The sequence below is a fragment of the Triturus cristatus genome, chromosome 3_1, assembly GCF_964204655.1.
Source record: "Triturus cristatus chromosome 3_1, aTriCri1.1, whole genome shotgun sequence".
NCBI classification, from domain to species: domain Eukaryota; kingdom Metazoa; phylum Chordata; class Amphibia; order Caudata; family Salamandridae; genus Triturus; species Triturus cristatus.
The window spans coordinates 827,787,591-827,813,651 of NC_140583.1; the positions used below are offsets into that span (position 1 = coordinate 827,787,591).

The following is a 26,061-nucleotide window of genomic DNA, read 5'->3' on the forward strand; positions in this document are numbered from 1 at the left end:
AATTATGTTACTCTTATGAGTTTGACGAAATAAAGTGTGTGCTTCCCTCGGTGCAAAAGCCTACTTTTCAACAAAACATAATACTTGAAGGAAGGAGATGGTTTCTTTTTTCTGTACATGGAGCGTCTATTTGAAGCATCCTCAATAGTCACATCCCTGACCTCTTCTTCATGGGAAAAACGTCAGAACAACGTGAAAGGCAAACTTTCTTGATTCTGAGCACTTAGGCAGCGTCTTCCTCGATACAGTTGAATGTGCTATGCCGGTGTGGGTGTCTGTGTCCGGAATAGCCCGGTATACGCTGGCACAGTGCCCTGAGATCGGTCGACGCGCTGTATGCAGCTGTACAAAAATACACGTGCTTACTTTACATTCAAAATCCATGCCGCAACGTCTATTATATAACGCGAATATACAATGGTCCCGGCGAGCTATGCTCCTGCTGTTTAGTGGGACTCGCACCTAGACGAGACCAAACACATTTCTGTGTAAATTATGGACATGCGCCTTACACGGCAAATACCAACATGAGAGCGAACCTGAATTTTTCATTTACATTCTGTTTACATACACACACTTACACACCTTTTGCCCTAATTGCACCGTTATTGTACGGAGGTCGTTCAGTTTCTCTGGGCGATATTTTTATAAATGTTTTACAAATGTTTATAAAGTTATACATGTTTTATAATAGGGCGGGGGTTGCTAAACGCCAATACGTCGCTACAGTGTTAGAATAATCACGTCACACGTCAAACAAGTGATGTGAGAAAAAATTGTCGTGTGTACTGCTGCGTAGATGCGACCGAACCCAGTCAAGGAAAGCAATCTCGTCTCTCATCCGTTAATTCGACTCTCTCAAAAAGTCGCTCTACCTGGCCGCAATGTGGGGCGTTTTGAGGGTGTGGGCATGAGATTGTGCTGCATGTATGAGGTCAGCGCACTTGACGGGCCACAGAGTGACCCTGTTACAAAGCGGAAATGGCCAGGGGCTGAATATACCTGCCAGTGACTGCACCAGTAGGGAATCTGGGACTACCGAAGTCATTCCTTCTTTATCAAACATGCTGAAGTACTAAAGAAATTTGGAGCCGCAGAAGAAACGAAACTTCACGTCCGTCCACCCTTTCGCCGGTTTCTGCTCTGGGTATTCGTGGTACCAAAATTAGCCTCCGCCGACCGGGTGACAGGTGCGCGCTTGCATAAACCGAGGCGCCGCCCCTTGGGGGGTCTTCGCCTTCCCGCGGCCAATCAGAAGTTGTCGCTGAGGTCCAGTGGGCGGGGCCGCCGAGCTGTCAGCAGATCTGCCGTATAAGAGGTCCAGGAGCCGTGGGGGCGCTTCTGAGCAGTGCGGGCATCCCAACCTCGCCTCGGGTGTAGGGATTGCATGGAGGGAAGCAAAACTACACAGTCGCAACCGCTGTGTAGTTTTGTTTTCAGGGAAGGAGGCTCAACCATTCACATACTGGGATTGTCAAAAGCCAACCGGATAAGGAGGTCGTGCCGCAAATTAACCAACTTGGGCTCAGCCCACCCTTTTTAGGCACTCTCGAGAAATCAGGTTAGTGGTGTTTTCACTCAAACCGCTTTAACTCTCTTTTATTATACCACTTTAGTTAGGAGCTGTTTTGATTAATAGCCCTCCTCACGTGCATTTGTTGTAACTAGCAGCTCGACGTTTTATTACACATGTATGAGTAAAATTATAATGCATTCTTAAATTACATTTAATTCGATATCTTTCTAATACTTGTTGCCCAATGACCTAGACTTACTGATATATGTATACATATATTAACGTTCATTATTATTTTTGTATATTTGCATGGGAATGGATGCATGTACATGTGTTGGTTTTTAAGACTACGTATATATTTATTTGGGGATCGGACTTATGTAAACCCATTTCGAGCGAGTTTATTAGAGGCAAATATATATAAATATAGAATATATACCTACATATATATGTGTATGTATATATGTAAAATGCACCACCTTGGCAGAATATGACCGCACACATGTATAGATCTTCACGTTATCTAGTTGTGTGCGGCCATTTGTGCCTCGTGGCGAGAGGGGACCACAGTATAACATGTGAGCGCCACTTGTGCTAAGTTTGGCATCGGTGGAAGGGGGTGCCCAGGGAAGAATGCTGAAGGTTATCTGTCAGCCACCAGCTGAGCAGAGCCAATAATAGCCCTGACTCAGGGCGGCGGCAGCAGCTGAGCGGGCATGGCTTTTTAAGGCAATGGACTGCGAGGGTATCAGTTGCGCCCCCCACCCCATGCGGGCACACTTGTCTGCTGTCAATCAGAGCGGGAAGGAATTATTTTTAGACCAGGCCTTATTGGATGAATGGCCTTTACCATCATAAGTATAAATTACTTACTACCAATGTTAATATTTTCAAAATATGCTTTATCATTGCACTTTTAAAACTTTTCTGGTGTGCGAGCCAAAGACCCTCGATGTAATGGGCTGAAATGAATAACTCGGACCACTGCTACAATTTGAACAAAGTCTGTGGGAACCGTTAACGATAATAACGTTGTAGAGAATAATATTAAAGTCTACGTACTCACCCACTATACAGTGTACACTTTTATTTAAGCAGAGCCGGTTGCTCTTTTTTAATGTATAATGATATGACATGTCCCTTATTCAACTGTGTCCCGATGGGTTGCGTTTCTGGATGCGTCTATATTAAGTAGATAAGCTTACTTCAAAAAACTTCACTGAAACTTTTTCATGAGCAAAAGGTTTTGGAACCCTTTAAGAAAATAACATTTAACCACGCTGAGAGCGTGCTGTAATATTCTATTTAGAAACATGTCAAATTGTGGAAAGCACATCTTTGCTTTGGAACGTTTGTTCCGTAAAGTGGTAATAGAGGCAAAATTGAATAAGCCCTGACAACGTCATCTCTTTGGAAGTTCGCGTCCGCTATTTCGTGCGGCGTCACGCTGAGAGGGAGGGGGCTTCTAGGCCCACATACCTACCACAGCTGCACAAATGCTTGGCGACTACTTAATTCCAGAAATGCCCCCCACCACCAAACCACCACCTTACCATAAAGAGTTGCACGAATGTTATCCACATTCCTTCCAACAAAAAGTGTAACAAACGATATTTACAGTTCGACCGTGTCGCGTGTACACATTGAAATCATAAATAGGTATGTTTTCAGAGGTCAATTTCTGATGAAGGAAGCGTTTCATGTTACCTCGATCCCGATCTGAAACAGGACAGCGCAGATTAACGAACTGGCAAATTCATCCAGTGTTTAAATTCGAAGTTAGGCCGTGTAGAAGATGATACGTGCCCTTCATTAATGCTTCAGATTACGATCCGAGGTCAGTGTCGTAACTACCGTGGAGAATGATGATGTCGGTACTTGATTTGTGCCGGTGCTTCCAGTGGTAGGCACCGGCACTCACGATTTTTGGCCTGGGATTTATTTTCCATTCCTACATTGTGTCCCGGGGCAAACGGAGGGGCATATTATCAAGAACAGCGTTAACAATTATCGCCGGTTTAGTGGCAGAACACTGCCGCTAAAGCGGCAATAATGGGCTTGATAATATGCCCGTGAGAATTCCCATAGAAGCGCATGTTCTGGTGTGAACATGGGCTTCTATTGGAATTCTCCAGGGCATATTATCAATCCCATTATCGCTGCTGCGATATTTTTAACGCCGTCCTTGATAATATGCCCCACTGAAAGTTAAAATGAAGGTTAAAGAGAGAGATTTAGAAAAACGCAAACGTAAGACCGATGGAGAGATGGGGAAGGAAGAAAGAGGCATGATGGGAAATCGAGACGAGGCAGTCGTTGCTATATTTATCATTCGTTATCTTAGTCATTTGACAAAATGTCTCTTAGGAAAAAAATGGGCCCATGTATTATTTATTTTATAAAGTAAGGACTGAGACGGAGTCCTGACAAGTCCATGTTTATTCCGTTCTTCATTGCGCCCTTTTTGGAAGTGGGGGTTCCGAGGGTGGGGTGGGGTGGGGCAGTGAGGAGAGGGGGACAGCTGGGTTGATAGAGGTGTTTACAATGTATGTTGTTGATGCACGTGCCCTTCCGCTAATGGACGTGTGCACCTGTTCTCTCTTCCAGAGTGCCTATCAAGATGACTGCGCAAGCACCAACGTTCATACAGCCGTTACAAAGCGTTGTAGCACTTGAGGGTAGTGCTACAACCTTTGAGGCTCAAATTAGTGGTAAGTGGACTTCCTAAAATGCATGTTTATGTTATCTTCGAGTTCTTGTCGTGCTGCGCACATTTTGCTTCCAAGCGCTAACATGTCAACAGAAAGTTTTCAGGCGCAACAGGATTTTGCTCTCGTGCTGGTGTTATCAGATAGCTCCGTGGCACCATGGCTCCGGTTATGGGGGACCATTTACCTACTATTTCATTCTGGGAGCTGTAGTCTCCGCACTACCCTTTATTGGGATTAAGTGCAAGAAGACATTGGTTTGCATGCCTTGTCAGTGTGGTGCCCCCGGGGCACAAAGGCGCCTGGTAATGTTACACATGCTCTATGTTGGCACGCGGACATTCTGTTCACTCTGGTAGATACGAGTGATTTTGCGTGTGCCTGGATTTTTGCCCTTTTGGGATCTTCCTAAGTAACAACGTTTTCTTTGGGTCTCTGGATTTCGTATTTCTGTCCTAGAAATAGTTTTAATGTGTACATCAATTAACAGAGCCTAGAATCGTCTCTACTTCAGGGAGCTAGAGTTAATTTCGATTGTAATGATACAGATGTGCTAGATTTTAAACAGGTTAACCTAGCATTTGACTCAAGTACATAGTTAAGTCCAGCGGTTAAGGTGAACCATTCTTCAAACGAACAACACCTATAGAAACCTATAGAAATCGTACAGGTTCGCATGTTCTTAGTTCATACACTTTGGACTTTGTTGCTGGAGGCCTGGTGCCATTTGCCATAGAATTGTAGCTTAGTCTGGTTTGTTTGCAATGGTGGACTTTTGTGTCCACAGTAGGGACTCGTGTTTGGCCCCATGGCCACAGGTTTGAATCCTGGAACACCCACTCAACCTTTCATCCTTCCGAGTCGATAAAATTAGCACTGTTGAGTTGGGTAGAAATACCATTTGTTATTTAGTTCTACACGTTGGTTAAACATGTGCTTTACAAATACCCATTATCGTATTTTATATTATTTTGTCAAGTTATGTGAGGATTAGTGCACGTGGAGTTCTCATTCTCATAAAAGCAACGCCAGTGATCTCAACTGAGTAATTCCCTACAAGTATGGGTGATGGGCTGTTTAACCTCGAACCCGCGGTCCCCGCCCCACTAATGACAAAACCGATTAGAAGGCTCGCGATCCCTGGCATTTAAGGAAATGGAGCACATTGGTGGCGGGTTTAATTTTACCAGTGATGTGGGCGGCATAGACTCCAGCGCCTGCGAGGCCTCGCCCACAGCCTGACTCACCGGCTACTGATACGGGGCTCAACTCTTGCTAAAAGTAGACCCCAGCCTAGCAGCATTGGCATGTGTACCAGAGGCGTCCCGGAGCAAAGGCACGCCCGGGTACAGGCTGCCAGCAGTTCTGCTGCGGTGACGCACTATTATTAGCTAGGCCTAAATCCTGTGTGCACCTGTGCTTATGCCACGGATTAAAGTTAGTCAAACACGCTAATCACCAACACATATGTTCTTTCATTCGCCGTCACTTATTAATAATGTATCAAAAAGCGGCATATTTGTGTCTACGTGTCATTAGCGCCATAGACTTAGAACGAGTGTCATGGGCCCTATTTCCAGCAAAGAAAATGCCCCCTTGCCCCCTGGTTGGATAAGAAGAAACATTCCTAATTGTGGTGCATTGGGCTGGTCACACACCTGGGCCCAGGTGCCACCGAACCTCCTGCGCTAACAATAGTTACCTCCCTCAGTGGAGTCATTGTTACCAACTCTTTTTTCCGGAAAAGTACATATTACATCATATTCGGACACAGTAATTTCCAAGGAATGTTCGAATTTAAAGTAAACGTTCCTTATTTCAACAGTAAATAACACGAGTCCCACAGCTCAGGACTCAGGTCAAGGTAATAAACCAACCCCTCCCCCCCTCCCTCTCAAGCTTGGCAGAGCTGCGCTCTCACTTTAGATTGCTCCTTGGGCATAACTAAGGTGGTCCCGAGCAGAAGGGGTTAAATCCAGTACGGCGCGATGAAGCCTCACTGCCCCAATGTGTTTTGTGAGAAATACCAGCCCTTTGGGGGTGCCACAGCATATGTCTCTGAAATGCCCTCCTGTCGCCCCCGCTGGGATGCCGAGTGTGCCTTTCCACACGGCGGGCTGTCAGAAAGTAGCGCCTCGCTGGCACAGCTCAAGAGCTTTAAGAAAACACAGCTCTCCTACAAAAGGGGAATGGGTTCCTTTCGCCAATTAACTGATGATGACAATGATGAACGAATGCAGGGATGAGTATAGATCTGTAAGTGCCCGTGACACGGATATCGGTGCAGATCCCTGCACTGTACATTTACACCTCTCATTTGTAAGTGTAAACGGGTCTCGTGGTCTAGATTCACAAGTCTGTTCCTGTGAGTAATTGCGCCTTATGCCTTTCTTAATCGTGACTTTCATGACCTGATCCACAAAGCATTTCCCGTGAGTAGTTTTACTCTAGGATTAGGAATGACTTCCTCATGCTCTCTGGCTGACACGCGTTTTTTCACGGGCAACGATGTCTTTCTCTTGGAAGTTCCAGAGTCACATCTAAACCTCGAGTAACAGACAGCCTTTCAGAAAAAACTCAAACTTTTTGAATCAGACCAAAAGCATCTAAATGATGGTGCCATGGAAACCCACACAAGTCGTGGATTTCCAGCTGCACCCCCTTGCCTTGGTCTATCCAGGATACCATGGGCTTATCCACATAGGCACACAGGTGGGGGACCGCAGCGAGACCGGTCCTCTCTCAAACCAGACATTATACACCCATACAAGTATAGCTGGTTCTGTGAAAGGACCCAAAACCAGACACCATTATTGCGTTAGAGAATAAAACAGTCTCTGGCCGTATTTATTACATTTCATAAACACAGCAGATTTTCCATTTACATATTAAGTTACAATATGTACAGAATACCATCACATGGACATAACTAATACATGAAATTCCTAGTCAATACTCCATAACAAATTCATGACGTTTCCTAGCAAGTACTCCAAAGGAGTCATGGTTGACCACCCCTCAGGCCCTTTGTGGCATCAACTGATTCAATTGACTTGGACCCGGGATGAAACCCTGCTGGTCCCTCAATAAGGTGTCCTTTAGAAGGCAAGCTCACCTGCCCCCTCAAGACAGAGGTAGCTTGGGCCAGCATGACAGCTGGTCCCCAAAGGGATCCCCCTGGCACCCATTGGGAGATGGGTCTTGACAACCAGGCCATACCTTGCACCCCTGGCGCAGCCACCATGCCCCAGTATCCCCAGGGCCATATAAAGGAGTACGCTGGCTGGCTATGGACAACCACAGTAGCGGACGTCCTCAGCCTTCCAATAAAGACCATTGTACCCCTGCCCTGGCTTGAGCTAAAAGCTTAAAAAACAATTCCATCCTGAATTTGTCTGCACTTATATTCTTGATGCTAAGTTGTCTACCTGTTTTGTGGCCAAAAACAACTCCTCCCCCACCAACACAACTCCTCTTCCACCTAACCTGATGATCAAAAAACGCACCTCACCCAGTGGTCTCAATATAGGGACGGGAGGGTGGGGAAAAGAAGAAATCCGGTACCGAAAGGGCAGGGGATGTGTCGGCGGTCATCAGGGGCAGCTAGCAGAGAAAGAGCAATCGGGTAGCTTTGCCCATTATTTAACTTGTGCTGCCACCCCTGATGCTCGCCCAGGTGACCCCGCCGATCCCATGGCGACTAATAACTGTTGCCCATGGGGGACCTCCAATGTTCAAAACACGGCCACCACCTCTGGCTGGTCCGATCCGGCCTGCACCTGTCTCTGGGGCTTGTGAGCTTGTGCCTTGGACCCTTGTCCATTCTGCTGAAATAAATATGGAAGACAAAGTCAAGAACACATAATATCGAATTTATTTCTCCACGGAGAAAAAAAATAAATTAAAGGGGTGTTCCACTGTCAGTGTTCCATTACTACCCTGTACGTTTTTGTGCACGTTTCTGTACATTTAAAGCAAGTATTTATCATACCTCTGATAATTACATCCATAGAGACGCCAAAGTGCGAGATAAAATTGTGAAACTCCTTTCAGGAGACAAATCAGCAATACCAATGGGAGAAGAGTACGATACAAATGCCGAATAACTTAAAATTGCATAACGGTTTCTATTATATGACATCGCATAACATGTTGAAATGGCAATGCCTAATGGCTGCATTTGAATCCTTTCAAAGAGGGTACATTTTGTAAGTGGAAATGTTAATACAAGTGTAAGTATTTGGGCAACATGTCATGAGTGTACATTTGTACGATTATTAAAGTAATCAGAGATCTTCCAGATGTATCAAAAGGCATACCTCCTTAAAAAAAAGAAATAAGTAGATTTCAAAACGTGTATTGCCTTACCCAACATATTTTTTAACTCTTCTATTCAGTACTAGTGGTAGTAGAGTCTGCGATGCGTCAACCAATGATCATTTAAATGTGCATGTAATTGTGTTTGTTTCTATTTTTTGTAAACACATCTCAGTTCTTCAGTTGTATGATCAATAAATGACAGATTGGTAGAAGTTCCCATTGCTGAACTGGACAGGGGAGTGGTGTGTTCCTGTCCAAAGTTTGTTGTCTTGTGGAATGTTGGTGTCCTCCTTCAAAGATGGCTGCCTTATAGTGTGGTGGTGCTCTTTTTTACAGTAGGTTTGTAATCCCTTTCAAAGATGGTGTCTTGTACTATGCTAGTGCTCCTATTTAAAGATGATGTCTCATTGTATGTCGGTGCTCATGTTTCTAGACTATGTCTTACAATATGCTGGTGCTCCTGTTTCATGATGATCATTTTGCGGCATATTTTTAGGTGATTTCAGGAGAGAGCATTTCTAGTTGTGTCTATTGCTTCTGTTGAAAGTCTTTGTTGGAGATATTAGAACAAGTTTCAGTAGCACCACTTAGCAGTCCTTGTGTGTAGCTGATCTCCAGATGTCATTGTTAACGTTAATTTATTATATTACATTTGCACTAGCCTGACCCCTGAATACGAGTACCAGCACATGAAACATACGCTTGGAGGAAAATTGTAATCATATTTGTCCAGGCGTTATGAAATATAATTATAAACATTTATAAGCAATGACATATTTAAAAAATATAATTATATACATTTTTAAAGCTGCAAAGTCACCAGATGCCAGAAAACTCGAAATCTTTCAATGTACGAGTTCAATTGTGCTTTCCTCACTTTTGCGTCAGTATAATATCCGGTGAATGAATTTTATTTTGGAATTCTACCAACAAATCCCAGATTAAATATACTACAAAACGTATTACAACATGGCATTCACAAACCTGTGTGTGGAGTTTAGCCTCTGCCTCTCTTGTCTTTTTCTGTGCAGAGATTTCTGCCTCAAGTGTGGAGTCTGATCACATGAAAAATATTAATTTTATTAGTAAATTGGGAGACACTGAGGGGAATGGCTGGACATAGGGGAATACCTAGAGGGGAATAGGGAGGCGTGAGGAGGGATTAACAGAGGGCAGATGTGAGGATTAGGTAGGGATGTCTACCCACCCACAGAATAAGCCCACTCCTATTTACAAACAGCACTTCTAAATTTATTACAGCCAAAAAGGGACCCAAAATGGTAGTAAATCAGTCCAGCTCAGAGCTGAAGTAAGTCCAGCACCACACATGATGAACCACTAGTACTGCAACACTCATAAAATCAATGGAGTTAGGGATGTAAAATAAAACCCCCTAGGATATATTATTACATTACATTAATTAGAGTATTTAAAAATAAATATAATTCAACATAAAAAGATGTAAAAAAGTACATATTTTAATTTAATTATGAAGTTTTGTAACAACTTTTTTCATTTAAAAAAATTGTAACAATACCTTTTATTTAATATTCAATTACTTTTAATTCTATACATCACTTTTAATAATTATTAATGCATAATAAAACACATTTTTGTACTTTAGGTGTGAGTTTATTTTAGAATTTAAATGTTAGAAACTTATTTAGTGTAATAATTCTTCTTATATATATTAATAACTATTTTAAATAATTTAATTTCATTTTATACCATTACCTATGGGGTTTTATTTTGAGTTCCTACCTCCATTTTCTTCCTTTGGAAGGGTGTTGCACTACCAGCAGTTGGCCATGTGTAGTGCTAGACTTACTTCATTTTTTTTAGTAGTATCTTACACTTGTAAGTTTGGCTTTACTCCATTTTTATTGAGTGGAGATGTCTAAGTCTACACTTTTGAGTAACTTTACACTCAGGTTTTGTGAATAGCCAAAATGAGTATAATTACTCAAATGGGTAAGAGGAAAATTACATGTGTAAATTGCTCACAAGTGTAACTTATCTCTGTAACTAGCCCTATGCATGTAGAAATACATTTTGCAGGTCAAAAGAAATCAACAGTGCTCTCTATTGCTTTACATTTATATTGTATATACACCCTGGAATAGCCAGAAGATTAGCAGAGTGCCTAGAGTGCACGGTGGCCATGTGAATATTTTGATGGAGAACCTAGCAAATGAGTGAAACTGGACATCTGTAGCTAGTGCCTGATAGTGTGGAATATGACCAACAATAGCAATAAAGCAAATATTGTGATATATCTTTCAAAAGAGCAACTTTAAAGATAACTTGAGACCCACTATAGCATGACCTCCAGGTCCAAGATCTTAGCAGCAGCAATGGTGAATGCACTAGTTAATTGATTGGGGATTGTTAAGAGACTTGTCTGACTGTGTTTGGGCAATAAGAATATTTTGTGGCCCTGAAGAATGACTTGATCTTATTGCTCTGCATTACTGGAAGGCCGTGAAGTTTCTACGCCTTTCACTTGCCAATTAGCAGCATTTCTCACAAGACCGGAGGCTTGTCACTCAGCCCCGAATCTTTTATTACTCAGGTGTATTTTTGAGGGAGGTTGGTGTGGATTATATTAAAATAGTCTAGTTTTGAGCCGATAAGGGTAAAGATTACTTTTATTATGTTATCTGGTTTAATATCTTGTGTACTGTTCCATCAGAGTCTGAGCTGGTGGTTGAAAGAACTAATGAATGTATTTAGCTGCAGTTCAAGATTAAATTCCCATTTTTTAGTCAGAGATTTAGGTCAAAATTTACTGTCCTTCACACAAGGGAGTTCTTCGTGAAAAATCGCAGCGCTGGATTGTATGAGGAGAAAATAGTGTGGCACCAGATTTACTAAGTCACCTTCTAATTACGTCATTGGCGGTGCTCACACTAAATCTGACTGTTCTATGTGACGCAGAGTCTCACACTATGGCGCTAAGGATACTGCACGGAACTGTCTGGCCTAGAATTTGTACTGAAGGTACATCCTCCATAACAAATTCCTATATGTAGATGCCAGCGCAAAGGGTCAGACAGGTAGGATGAGTACTTTAGGGTACGGGGCGCCTGTAACATGAAGATATATTAGGAGATATCCCATTTGACCGCTTGCTTAAACCTGCTCTTCTTTGGAGTAAGGATTTGGGGCGAAGCCAGATCAGTCTACGTTTTTAAATCTAATTAACACCAAAATGTAAGGTGTTAACACTGACCAGCCACAGTCACACCCCACACTGCATCCATTAGCAGAGGAATGGTTCAAAGGGGTTTTGACCCAGCTCAAAGTTAATTTTTCAGCGCAAAATAGGTTTTGTATTTGAAAGATAACCTGTGACTCTTTTTTTGGTGCTATGCAATGTTTCACAATACGTTGCTTTGTTTAGCGTCTTGCCAACTCAAACCCTCTGTTTTGTTCCTATAACGGTTGGCATTTCATTGTTGCACAGGTGTGGTACTAATTTTAGATAGTTATGATGGTTGCTAGGTTTGTTGATGGTAGTAAAATTTAGAGGACAAGTGGGATTATGGTTAAAATATAATGTTTAGCCTTCCACTGTTCTTGTGTTTTCAGGCATAGGCTAGGATTATTAAATGTACTTGCTACTTTCAATCAAAGCTGACTGTGGTTGGCATAAGACTGTATGCTAACTTTGTGTGCATTAATAGTGTCAGGAGCTCTTTTAGGTAGCTAATAAAAATAATTGAGAACTGCTGATAACTCGGAGGATCGAAGGCATTTTCATTTAGATTTTGGCAATTGTGCATTGATGTCAATGTACTCCCTATTACTGTATCACGAATACATGTTTCACAATAAGTCAGTACAGCTTTGTTATCTACAATCACAAAAACTCCTAAGTTTAATTCCAATTTCTTTACCTCATTTTTGTGTTGTTCTTAACAATAAATGTTGTTAAGCTAATCTTAGTTACTTATTCAAAAGGACCACAGATATGTTGAAGCAAGGGTATTTTCCTTTGATATTTGTAAATTTAATAAAACATTTCACAGTGTACCATGTGGCGCACTAATAAGTGCATTGGTTAATATAGGCCAGGACGTGAATATTGTCATATTTTTCAAGAGTTGACTTAGAGGTGATGATAATCAATGAATAAAGAGTTAATGTGCTAGATATTTGAGAACCTGCAATTAGCATGATTGTCAAGGGATCTTGACACCATAAAGGTGTATTAATTGGGTGATATTTATGCACGCAGCCCAGAAAAGTGTCAGGTTGCTCTTTAAAAGGTACACAAATGTGATCTATGGCAAGGTCCTGCACTGCTGAGGGGACTCTTGAACCACACATCTTTCTTTGGCTTACTCTGTTGTTAGAATGTTATGGGTAACTGGTAACTCTCAATACTTGTCAATGAGGATAATGGTGGGAGAGCACCATCCAGAGTCAGTAAAGCAGAGAGGCTGTTGAACACTATGGGAATAACTGTAGAGGCCACATATTTGGGTTCATTACAGCCCTTCCTTTGCTGGCGTTCTGAACTGCTCATGTGCAAGTGGCATTTTTCAGTTGCTAAAGGAGACTAGTGCAGGACACCATTTAAAACCGCTGCCTGGAACTCCATGGTAAAAAGTAGTCAGTATGTTTGGAAGCTCCTGTGCACCAGAAAGTGTATGGGCAAATATTCAATCCAAATCTGCCTAGCTTGGGAAGTGTCACATATTTGGGATCTGGATGAGTGACAAAGGGAGACGTGTGAAGTCGCAGCTACGTTTTTAGGCTTTGTACTAAAATTTTGCATCGGTGGAGGAGTATGTTTAAATAACCGGTCTCAATGGTAGAAAGGCACTTACCCTCTGGGGTAATTTGACCTTCTCTGACACTTGATACAGCCCCTGAGAGAGTGACCTCGAATGAAAGCTCTAATTATTGATTTCTCATTCCAGAAATACAAAGTGAATCAGTGTTAATTAAGCATTTTATGGTATTGTCACTGTAGAGGTTTATTCTGAGGCTATCTGTACATTGGATCACAGTAACGTTTACGACATCTGCTTCAGATGTTGAGAGTGCTTGCCTCCTGGTAAGAATGTGAAAATAACACAAGTGCTGTGGAACCTAACTTGGTTAGCTGATCACCTTATCAGTGACTGATTGAAGATTCTGGAGATGCTGCTTGGCTTCTAGTTAATCAATGAATCAAATGGATAGTATTATGGACTTACCATACCATAATAGTATTTTAACGCAGTGTTGGTCTTTCTTTGTATGGTCACAATCACAAATTAGCATTTCATTTGACATCATTATGTCCGATTGGAGGATATTCATTGGATAACCTCTTTTACCTTCCTTCACCCGTGAGAGAGTTGAGACTGGTTCTAGAGACGTTTTAAGGCATGGGCAAAGTAGGTTTTGGCCCTGGGCCCCAGCCGTTCAGAGGGCCCCATAATATATTTAATCAAAAAGAGATTATGCTGTTCCCTAGAAGTCGGAAATTAGAAAGTCACAGGAGACAAGGATCCCATAATTCCAATGATAAGGAACAATATATTGGGAATCCAAAGTTTTGGATAATAATGCCCTCACACACCCTTGCGGGTGTCATGCTTCATCATATGGGCTGCCCCTCGTCGGGTCGGCGGTGCAATACCCGACGGGCTCCCTAAAATTAGGGGCTCTTTGGCGGAGATCTTTTTATCCAATGCCATATGGTGAAGTGCGGGTATGGGGCCAGTATTGTGTAGATGGAGTGAGTTAAAATAGAGTTGGGAGTGCCGAAGTAAACAAGTTTTTTATTCTGGGGGTCTCCTACCCTAATTAAAAATAAAGAGCAAGGCACTAGTCTGAGTCTAATGTCTCATTTAGTGTGTATCCTTGTTCTATCTAGTGTGGGTCGACATGTTTCTCGCTAATGGATAAATATCCGGGCGATTCTTGAGGACCATAGAATGGATAACTATCTACACAGAAGTAGCGTGGTCATTTTGCTACTCACAGTGAAGTTCTTATAGGTTAATGTGTCTGGATCTACCTGTTCAGGGAGACAAAAAATGTATAAATTCCTTATAGTATGTAAACAGAACATAATCAACCTAGGTACAATCTCAGAGTGACTCTAATTTCTCATCATTAACACACGTATAGTGGTTGTTAATGCGCTAAAAATAAACATTGAAAGTGAACAGGTGGTGGATCTCCACAGTGAGCTAATGTGACTAAGCCCCTGTGAAAAAAACTTTATGCAGCAGCAGAAATAATGAAGGGTACTCACCCTATTCAGTATAAGCATAACTCAAGACTCCTATGATATTGAGGCTGAACAAACAGATAATTATTATAGAAGGAGCTGTTTTGAACAAGTTACCCATAGACCTCGAAGAGCAACAGTGGTTGGTATCACTTAAATCTTTATGCAAGGTGGAGGAAAAGTAACTGACTTACTCCCTTGACACAGATATAGTCATTAACTTAAGTACTGTCAAATGTTTAGCTATCTAGCAAAAGTATAGTGTGTGGGGGGGGCGAGGTAAACTCGCCAAGTATTTTTACACTTGGGTGCTCGGTCCCCGTCAATCTAACCAGTCGAACAGATTTGGGGACTGTGTAAAACTGCTCTATTGTTGGGTAAACAGCCCGTTTAGATGTAAAAAATGAGAGCTCCGGTATCGGCAAGAACTGCAAGTAGTCACTATATTCGGAAACCAAAAATGCTAATATCGCCGTTTCTACTCACAGGTGTTTCTCGTTATACCGGTTGTTAGACCTTCCCTGTCCACCGGGTGCGGGAGGTGGTGGATTCAGTCCCTCCTTGATTTTTGAATGTTCAGGGAACCACGTGTCAATGGGAGTGGTTTATGATTACAGGGTTGGTAGTTATCTCATGTTGAGTGTAGGCAGCAGCCATCTTAGAATGGTAACAGTGAGTGGGAACACTAAGAGATATTATTTATTGTGTATAACGACAACCACTCAAATGTAATGGTTGAGGTATTGGTGATGTAGGAAAGCCAATTTAAAGCGCTACATGTAAAAAATAATTAATTCGCCGATAATACAACGATGAAATGGTTAATAGCGGGGACAAGACAAAAGTAGTAATGGTAATGTACGTTAAGCTCATGAATTTTGTTAGTAGATCGAAGAGCATTTACTGTTGAATCCTTAGTGGGGATATACCATGTGGGACACAAGACGCATAGTTACTGTGATGGGCAGTAACTCAAATGTAGTGGTTGAGGTATTGGTAATGTAGAAAAGCCAATGTTAAGTGCTAAATGACACAAGTAATTCGCCGATAGTACAAAATGAAATGTTAAATGACGGGGGCAAAACAAAGATTATAATAGTAATGTATGTAAAGCTAATGAATTCTGTTAGTCAATCGGAGAGTATTTACTGTAGAATCCTTAATGGGAATCTATCATGTATAACAAAGGCGCATTGATACTGTGGTGGTGGCCATCTTGAGGTGGTGCAAGGAGTTAGCCAAGTATGAATAACAAGTCTCAGTAGAAGAAATATATATAAAAAAATATTAAAAAAGCTGTGTCTCAGGTGGCAACATCTTATTAGAACACAGAGAATAAGATGACCTTCAGCAATAGATAATTTGTAAGGTTCATAGAAGAGGGGATATGACAGAATGGTAAGACTGGAGAATTAGATATGAATCGAGCTCCAGGGGATATCATCATTCAGCCCACTGACATGTGAGGATAGACGGTGTATCCATCTTTGTTCCTTAGTGAATAGCTTGGATTTAGACGAGTTCTGTGTGGCTTCCAGGATAACCCATTTGAGGGAGTCCGGAGAGTGTGCTTTTTCCAATAAATGGATGCACATTTTGGTGTTGTTTTTATAGCAGCGAAAATTGCTGCGGTGTTCTGAGATCCGAACCTTAATTGGACGAGTGGTCATACCCACATAGTAAAGTCCACAGGGACAAGTCAGTAGATAAATACAGTTCGTTGTATTACAGTTAGTGTGGGTTCTCATTTCCCAAGTGAATGTCTCGTTCAAAGTGATCATCTTGTTTATTGAGGTGAAGGCACAGGCAGTGCAAGTGCCACAGGGGTAATGGCCAACAACAGATGGTAGTTGCCAAAGCGTCCCTTGTCTATTGGTAACCTTTTGTTTTGGGCTGGTGTTAATCAGTATGTCTTTGAGGTTTCTTGATCGTTTGAACACGAATCGTGGTTGTTCTAGGTGTAAATCACCCGTGTTCAGTGTGCTCCAGTGTTTCCTTAGCACCTTGGTAAGTTTGTTTGAAATGGGTGTGAAGTTTGTGACGCAAGTGAGAGTCTCATTCTCAGTCGCACCTTTATCTTTGGGTTCTAAAAGAGCCTCTCTGTTGTTGTTACGTGCTCGCTTGCGAGCAAGTGAAATGCTCCTTGGTGGGTAGTCTCTTAATGTCAGATTCCTGGTAAGTATATCAGATTCAGCCTTGTATTCATTGACTGTGCTACAGTTCCTTCTTATTCTTAAAAATTGACCAAAAGGCAGGTTTTCTTTAAGAAATTTAGGATGGTAGCTGTTAAAGTGAAGTAGACTGTTGCGATCAGTACTTTTTCTGTACATGGTAGTGGCCAAATGTCCCCCCTCAATTTTGATTGTGAGGTCTAGAAAAGCAATATCAGTGGGTGAGGAAGTGATGGTAAAATTTAGGAAGGGATTAAGATTGTTAATCCAAACAAAGAAATCTCTAAGTCTCAGAATCACCTTTCCAAAAGATCAAAATATCAAAATGTCATCAATGAAGCGTTTCCATACCAAAATATTCTCATGGTATGGGTTGGAGTCATGGTGGATGTATTGTCTCTCAAAGGCTGCCATGTAGAGACAGGCCAGACTAGGAGCGGTATAAAGATAGAATATCAACGGGAAAATATCGACTAGCATTAATATCGTGGTAAGAATATCGACTGTGAAAAATATCGTAATAGAAAATATCTTTGTAAAAAATATCGTTTCTTGAGAATGACAAAAATATCGTCAAGAAAAAATATCGATGAACAGAATATCGTTGATCAAAATGTCGTTTCATATAATATCGACAGAAAAATATAAGTTGTTATAAAATTTATAAAAAAATATGTATTATGTTTTTAAAAAACTTACAAAACTCCTACTAGTAATAATATGTGTTAAAAAATATTTTCTACAAAAGAATTGTTAAAATGTTAGTAGCGGGTTATTGGTATTATAGGGGATAAGGGTGGGTAGTAATTTAAAATTTGGTTTTTACAAAATTTCTAAAATATAAAAATATTAGAAAATAATTAAGAAATCGAAATTTTAATTAGAAATTTCGATTTGTTCACGAAATTAAATTTGTAATTAAATTTTAAAATTCCCCCAAAATTTTTTAGGAGCGGGTTATTGGTATTATAGGGGATAAGGGTGGGTAGTAATTTAAAATTTGGTTTTTACAAAATTTCTAAAATATAAAAATATTAGAAAATTATTAAGAAATCGAAATTTTAATTAGAAATTTCGAATTGTTCACCAAATTAAATTTGTAATTAAATTTTAAACTTCCCCCAAAAAATTTTAGGAGCGGGTTTTTGGTATTATAGGGGATTAGGGTGGGTAGTAATTTAAAAATGTCGTGTTTTAAAAGTGTAGAAAATATTAATAAATTAGAAATTTATCATGAAATCAAAATTTTACTTCGAAATTTTAAATTTTACATGAAATTTATTTTTTAATATTAATAAAAAATATTAAATTAATATTGAAGAAGCGTTATTTTGGTATTATAGGGTAATAGGGTATAAAAAATAATTTAGATAGAAAAATTTATATTGTTTACTAACCTGCACATTTCCTGACTTATGTTGGATTGGAGTTAGAATAGTAATTTGTTATGGTTTACTATCCAGCACTTTCCCTGACTTATGTTGGATTGGAATTAGAATAGTAATTTATTATGGTTTACTATCCAGCACTCTCCCTGACTTATGTTATGTTTGGAGTTAGAATAGTAATTTATTATGGTTTACTATCCAGCACTCTCCCTGACTTATGTTATGTTTGGAGTTAGAATGGTAATTTTTTATGGTTTACTATCCAGCACTTTCCCTGACTTATGTTGGATTGGAGTTAGAATAGTAATTTATTATGGTTTACTATCCAGCACTCTCCCTGACTTATGTTATGTTTGGAGTTAGAATAGTAATTTATTATGGTTTACTATCCAGCACTTTCTCTAACTTATGTTGGATTGGAGTTTGAATAGTAATTTATTATGGTTTACTATCCAGCACTCTCTCTGACTTATGTTATGTTTGGAGTTAGAATAGTAATTTATTATGGTTTACTATCCAGCACTTTCCCTGACTTATGTTGGATTGGAGTTTGAATAGTAATTTATTATGGTTTACTATCCAGCACTCTCTCTGACTTATGTTGGATTGGAGTTTGAATAGTAATTTATTATGGTTTACTATCCAGCACTTTCCCTGAGTTATGTCATGTTTGGAGTTAGAATAGTAATTTATTATGGTTTACTATCCAGCACTTTCCCTGACTTATGTTATGTTTGGAGTTAGAATAGTAATTTATTATGGTTTACTATCCAGCACTTTCCCTGACTTATGTTGGATTGGACTTTGAATAGTAAATTATTATGGTTTACAATCCAGCACTTTCCCTGATTTATGTTGGATTGGAGTTAGAATAGTAAATTATTATGGTTTACAATCCAGCACTTTCCCTGACTTATGTTGGATTGGAGTTAGAATAGTAATTTATTATGGTTTACTATCCAGCACTCTCCCTGACTTATGTTATGTTTGGAGTTAGAATAGTAATTTATTATGGTTTACTATCCAGCACTTTCCCTGACTTATGTTGGATTGGAGTTAGAATAGTAATTTATTATGGTTTACTATCCAGCACTTTCCCTGAGTTATGTTATGTTTGGAGTTAGAATAGTAATTTATTATGGTTTACTATCCAGCATTTTCCCTGACTTATGTTGGATTGGAGTTAGAATAGTAAATTATTATGGTTTACAATCCAGCACTTTCCCTGACTTATGTTGGATTGGAGTTATATTAGTAAATTATTATGGTTTACAATCCAGCACTTTCCTTGACTTATGTTTTGTTTGGAGTTAGAATAGTTAATTATAATGGTTTACTATCCACCATTTACCCTGACTTACGTAGGATTGGAGTTTGAATAGTTAATTATTATGGTTTATTATCCAGCATTATCTATTTACTATTTTTAATAAGAATAATATATGTCATGTTGTAATATTCATTTCAACAATATAAATTAAAAACATTTTTATAACATTTTTACATACATATGACAAGTTTCTAAATTAAGAAATAAAAATTTTTAGATCTTTTTTTTTATTCATAGTTTAAATTGTTACTGCAAAGATTTTGAACATTTTATAAAACATTTAATATAATTTTTGTTAACAAATTATATTGCAGTTTTGTACATAAATACAGTTTCAATTATGCATACATTAGTATATTAAATTTTTATATTTTTTATAAAAATTTAATATATTACATATTTTTTATGACATTGATTTTATCACGATATGTACATAACATAAATTTAAATTTTTTAACATCTGAGAAAAATATTTAACAATGAAAAACATTTTTTAATATACAATAAACAATTAATATATAATTCTATTGAACATATTAATGTATATTTTACAATATTCATTTGTATTTTAAGAATAAAAAGTAAATTATTACTAAACATGGTAAATTTATATTTAAAGGATGGATTTAGCTATTAGGTCTAAGTATGCTAGACCTTCTATACTTGGGTACAGTCTAGTTTTTTGCTGGAGATATTCGTACATATTTAATGTTTGTTTACTTAGTTTAGGGCCAATTTTAGAAAGGGATTGCTCTATTCTGAGTTCTTGGTAGCTTTGTTCTTTTTTAATGCTTTGGATTAGTTTGTGAAGTGTTGGTTGACTTCTTCCTAAAGTGGCTTGGAAGGCATTATGCCATCCTTCAACTGCGTTGTTAGTTTTAGCTTTCTGTGCTATTGTACTAGCATACACATTCCACCATGGAATTTGAAATTTAGGTTGTCTACGGTGGCCTGAACGATGTAATCTTCCAACCCAGGTATCTTCAAAATAGTCCAAGAAGGGAGTTAGTATTTTCTCATTGGTGCGGTAGAAAGGGCTGTCAATTAATAAATTGTAGTAGTTAGCTACTTCTGTTGTTGGTACATATGCCAATGCAATCAACTTTTTTATTTGATAAGCAAAGTGACTGTTTGTACAATATTCAATGCTTAAGGTAGATTTTTGTAAGTGCCTCCATATACTTTGGTTGTAGTGATAATAACAACCTTGTATTGAGGTATGGGGATATATCTTAAGGATAGCTTGAATCATGGCTATTTCAAAGTCAATTATAATTCTTTGAGTATAGTAATTATCTGTTAATTCTTTGATCTTTGTTAAAAGTTCAACGTAGGTAGTATTTGTTTTGTTTGGCAGCAGAGTATAAATTAGAGGGATATTTGTATCTTGGTATTCCCCATGGATGGTGTAAAGTTGATAGAAAGGTTTGGGACAAACTTTAAAAGTCCCGTCCATCATCCATGCTTCACATGATTTAAGTTTTTGCAAATTACTATTAGTAGCAAAAAGTAAAACTCGTTTGTCATGACTCTGGTTGTCATACATTAGGAATATATCCTCATTATGTGTAATGGTATATTCAGGATATATTTTTATATCCTTAAAACTTTCTGGCGTTGGTGGAGTTGGATCTGAAGCACGTTTAGTTTTTGAAATTAATCTTTTTAAGTTGGGAATAGAAGGTAGCTGTCCTGTCACATGTTCTGGCACTTTGCTTAAAACATTTTTCAAAATACTAGTGCTTGTTTCTTGTGATCCTTTACTAGAATCTTTCAATGTTTCCAATGCTTCTCTAACTTCCACTTCTGTTACATTTGGTGGGTGGTTATGCTCACGTACATTTACCACATTGTTATCAACAGTTGTTGCTCTACCATAGCATGCACTTGAGTAATATTTGCTACATTTACAATGGGTCTTATTCGCTTTTACTCTTTCTTGGGTGTAGGTGTAACCCATGTAGTTCAGCATTAGTTTCCTTTTTTGCGAAGTAATGAAAGTAGCTCCAGTTGCCATGTCTAAGGTAGATCTGTGGAAAATATATATATGTATTTTTAAGAACATTGAAGACGATTTACAGAGATGTGTATAAGAGCAGGAAAAAGCGTGAACATATACTTACTATGTGGCTTCACTGGTAATTCTTTTATTCTTATTTCTCTTTCTGAATTGTCTTATTTTTAAGTTCTGTAGTAGTGTTAAAGAATAATTGAAAGACATGATTTAGTGTTATAGGTGTTTGATTTTACTTTCAGAATTGTTATACATACAGTGACTATACTTACTTGATGTAGTAGAAGATGTTGGTAGTGTAGTTGTAGATAGGTAAATAATTTTGTAGAGTCTGTGGAAAAAATAATCATTGTGTTACTTATAGTATTTGGATGATAGTAGTTGTTAACATATGAAGTAAATAGTACATTTACTTAGCAAGTTTAAATAATTTTTATCAGCTATCTAAGTAGACATGGATAAGGTAGTTTATAAATGTTTTTACATCTAATTTTTTGGTCGTTGTTGATAAGTTCAACATGTTTTGTTTTCACTCTAAAGAAGAACAGTTTTTAAATTAGGGAGTTTATCTACTTTTTGCTAAGTTCGAATGAAAAAAGCAATGGGATTTTACTTACTTGAAGTGTAGTATGACGTTTTGAAGTTGTAGTCGTAGGTTTGTATTCTCTTCTCTCAGCAAGGTAACCGTTTTTCTCCAAGTTTGTGCCAAAAATGGTAAATTACGTTAAGTGTGTAATTGTTTTTATATTAGTGAGTTAATTAATGGTAGGTTTTGATTGGTTCAATTAGTGAAATTTCAAAATCATTGGTCGAGAACGTAATTTCGAATTAGAAAACCGTTATTTTCGTAAGAGTTTGTTGCATCACTATTTGTTTGTTAAAGTACATTGTAAAAAGTTTTATATGTGCTTTTTTGTTTTATATGTAAATAGTTTATATGTAGAAAATAATGAAATGTGTTTCACATTTAGGCCATCGGAGTGTATGATAGTATCAGTAAATGTAATTTTTTTTAACATATATTATATATTTTTATATCAATAAGTATTAGGAAAACTAAATAATTATATGTTTTAATAGTTTTGTAAAGTAAAATAGTAAAAACAAGTGAGTAAAATAAAAGAATCGTGCATATCGAGTTGGTAATAAAAAGACGATATTTTTTGTATATTTCTATAAGCAGATAGGTCGTCGATGTTAGTGTAGTCGATATAAATGTCTAAGGTAATGATATTTAAAATAAAGTCGATAATGTAGTAGTCGATATTTATGTTGTAGATATTAGTGTGAACGATATTAGGGTTGTCGATAAAAAAAAATCGATATTTGTGTGAATTCTTGTTTAAGTATAGGATGACGATATTAATGTAAGCGATATTTTAGTGACGATATTTATTTCTGACGATATTTATGTTAACGATATTCCATCATGGAACCCTAGGAGCAAAGGTACTGGCCCCATAATATAGCCAGATCTCTTCTGCAGAAAGGCTTGCCCTAATGACCATGCATAATTCTTAAACAGAATGTTTTAAATACTTGTTCCCTTTAATTTATTTCTAATGTGAGTGATGTGTGTGAGTCTATTACAGACATTTTGCAGAGAAATGTTGTGTTTATGTTGCATGCAACATCCATAAAAAAAGTTTCCATGAGATCAAAACAGGATCTCATATATGAGAAATGGGAGGGTGTCACAAAGATTATTTGAAGTAATATTAGTGAGTTGCTGCTGTGTTACAATAATGAAACACAATTCGCTGTCCCTGACTAATAGATGTAACAACTTTAGAATTTGGATGTCCAGGACCCCTAAAATCTTTAAGAAGTCCGTGACTGGTTCACAATTGGCTATAACAATCCTAATTCATTGGCATATCTTTCCTGGAAATAGAATATGTGTTGTGGTAGCCATTATCAGAAGATGTTAATTTGACATCACTTCCTAAACTCTGTGATATATCATAGTATTCTGGTACCCAAATGACATGTTTTGATATACATTATTGGTGGAGGTAATATTTTTATGTGAGATGATAAGGTTAGACTATGTAACCGTAGGAACCCTGCAGATACATAGAGATACTTACTTAATGTGGCCAGGAGAAATATGTTGGAAGAAGCAATAAGCGCCAGCCTAAGTGGAATGCAATATTACTCGATGGTGATTTGTTTGGTGGACAAGGCTCCATGGGGCAGATTTACAAGAAAGTGACGCATCTGTAGAGATGCGTCACTTTCCCTGCGCCAACATGCCAAATCCTTGCGTCACCATGGATGCGCCGTATTTACAATACGGCACACCATGGCGCAAGGATTGACAGATGCGTCAGAAATTCTGACGCATCCGTTGACGGAAAAGTCACGCATTGCTGGAGTTGTGTCGCAAGCACTACGCAACTCCAGCAATGCTCAGGGCCGCCCTATGCCTAACATGCTGCGTCAAATCTTACGCCTGCTTCAAGCAGGCGCAGGGTTTTGACGCAGCATGGACGTAAAAGTGACTCAGTGAAATCTTGTAGATTTCACTGCGTCACTTTTACGGGGATTCCTGCGACGGAACGCCCACCCTGCATACATTAAACCTGACGCATCTCCCTAGATGCGTCACGTTGTAAATGGGCCGCAACTTATACGCTGCCGCTGCGTCACAAAAGTGACGCAACAACGGTGCAAAAGTGACGCAAGGGGCTTGTAAATCTGCCCTCATGTGTCTATCCAGTTCAAATCATTTGATTATCACACTGTGATTCATTGATATATTTAAATGTGTGGCTATTTCAAGGGAAAAATTAAACCAGCTACTGTCTTACCCACAGACAACACATTTCCTTATTCTTGTTACTGAGAACAGTGGGAGTGTTCTATTATGAATGTTCTGAATGTTTTCTATACAAATACACACTAACCCACTCTAGAGGTGTGAACATGTGTGCAGAGAACAGCATGAATTGCATCTGAATGAAGGGAAGCAGGCACAGACATGGGCGTCTGGGGATACAATAGCATATGCAAACAGCTAGATTTTGATTTCTTTCCTCTTGTGTGTCTTTAAGGAGGCACAATGTTGCTCTGCATCTCTGGGGAAAATCTGAGTTGCTTTACTACACAAGTAGAGCTTTATTGTAAAGGTTGTCTTTGGAGGAGAATCCCGGTTAGGAATGGTTTAAAAAAAACAGGGGTGTGTCTTAGCAGCAGTCGTGTTTGCCTTATTTGTAGCTAAAATCCCTAGTAGTTATCAGAGATTGAGACACTTCTCTCAAAATGGATGCTGTTCACATTCCCTCTTTACTTTATGCAGACAATCTTCTTTTATTAGATTATTCATCTATTGCTTGACTAAGAAAATTGTAAACTTTTCATACATACTATTCGGATAGCCATCTGACAGTAAATCATGACAAAAGTAAGATTGTATTCATATAATTTTGTTCTGGCAATTGGGTGGTAAAAAAGTTGAGGAAATAAAATGATGCAAATCTGACCTTTTGTAAATCTCTGAAATGGTCAGATGGCCTGAATTGAGAAGCAGCGTGGGCCTTGGCATTAACAGAGGGATTTCACAAATTTAATGCTGACTTTGGTGGTTCTTTATTGCTGCCAATTATAACAGCATTTAAGACCAACATTCTTCTCCAGGTTTTGTGTTGAATTGGATCATTAGCTTCAGATAATAAAACCTTCTTAACAAAGAACCTCTCTTTGAAATTTATATTGAGTCTTCCTTCCTACACAACGATTCAGGTTAGATTCAAGCTTGATTTTATCTCATGGAACGATTCAGAAAATAGGGATTTATTAAGATACCTTTATTCGCTATCATCAGAGGAGCAAAATAAAGTCTCTAAATTGGGTTTAAACAAGCTCCAAACTACTGAAAAAAGACGGGCTTTCGTAGTAGTAAAGTGGATAAAAGTGTTAGAAGATTTCCCTCCAAGTGAGCACAGGAACCTTTAGGGAATCAAATATACAAGAGTAGAGGTCAGGCCTATTTGGAAAAGAAGGTGTTCATTTCTCTTACTTTAAACTCTTTGGGTGCAAAAGATATCTTTCTATACATCTCTCACTTACCAGATCAAATAATGACAACAGAGGTATTTAAATTTAGGCTATAATTGAAATCCCAATTATCTTTCTCTGTTATGGCATCCAGAATATTGGAAAGCAACAGAAAAATGTTTTTTAAGTGTAAAATGCATATTGTTTCAAGTCCTTCTGGACTGCTTGTTTTATTGCTGTGTATCATCAATATTTGAAACCATTATTAATAAAGTATGGTGTATGTCTTGCTGCCTAGCTAGTAGATTTTCAGAAGAGATGCAGTATCTGAAAGTAGCTATTGGGCAGGGTTGTTTCTTACTGTTGGTAAAGAACTAGTGTAG

At 38.6% G+C, this 26,061-nt stretch overlaps 1 protein-coding gene across 1 annotated transcript in view; it reads left to right on the top strand.

The window, feature by feature from the left end:
• The first annotated feature begins 1,343 nt into the window (after positions 1–1,343).
• TTN (titin) overlaps positions 1,344–26,061 on the top strand; it is a 379,656-nt gene continuing 354,938 nt past the window's right edge. Inside the window, exons 1-2 of the mRNA XM_085645211.1 lie at positions 1,344–1,561; positions 4,124–4,227. Coding sequence (XP_085501337.1) covers positions 4,137–4,227 — 91 coding nt within the window. The 5' untranslated portion in view covers positions 1,344–1,561; positions 4,124–4,136. The remainder of the gene's footprint in view (positions 1,562–4,123; positions 4,228–26,061) is intronic.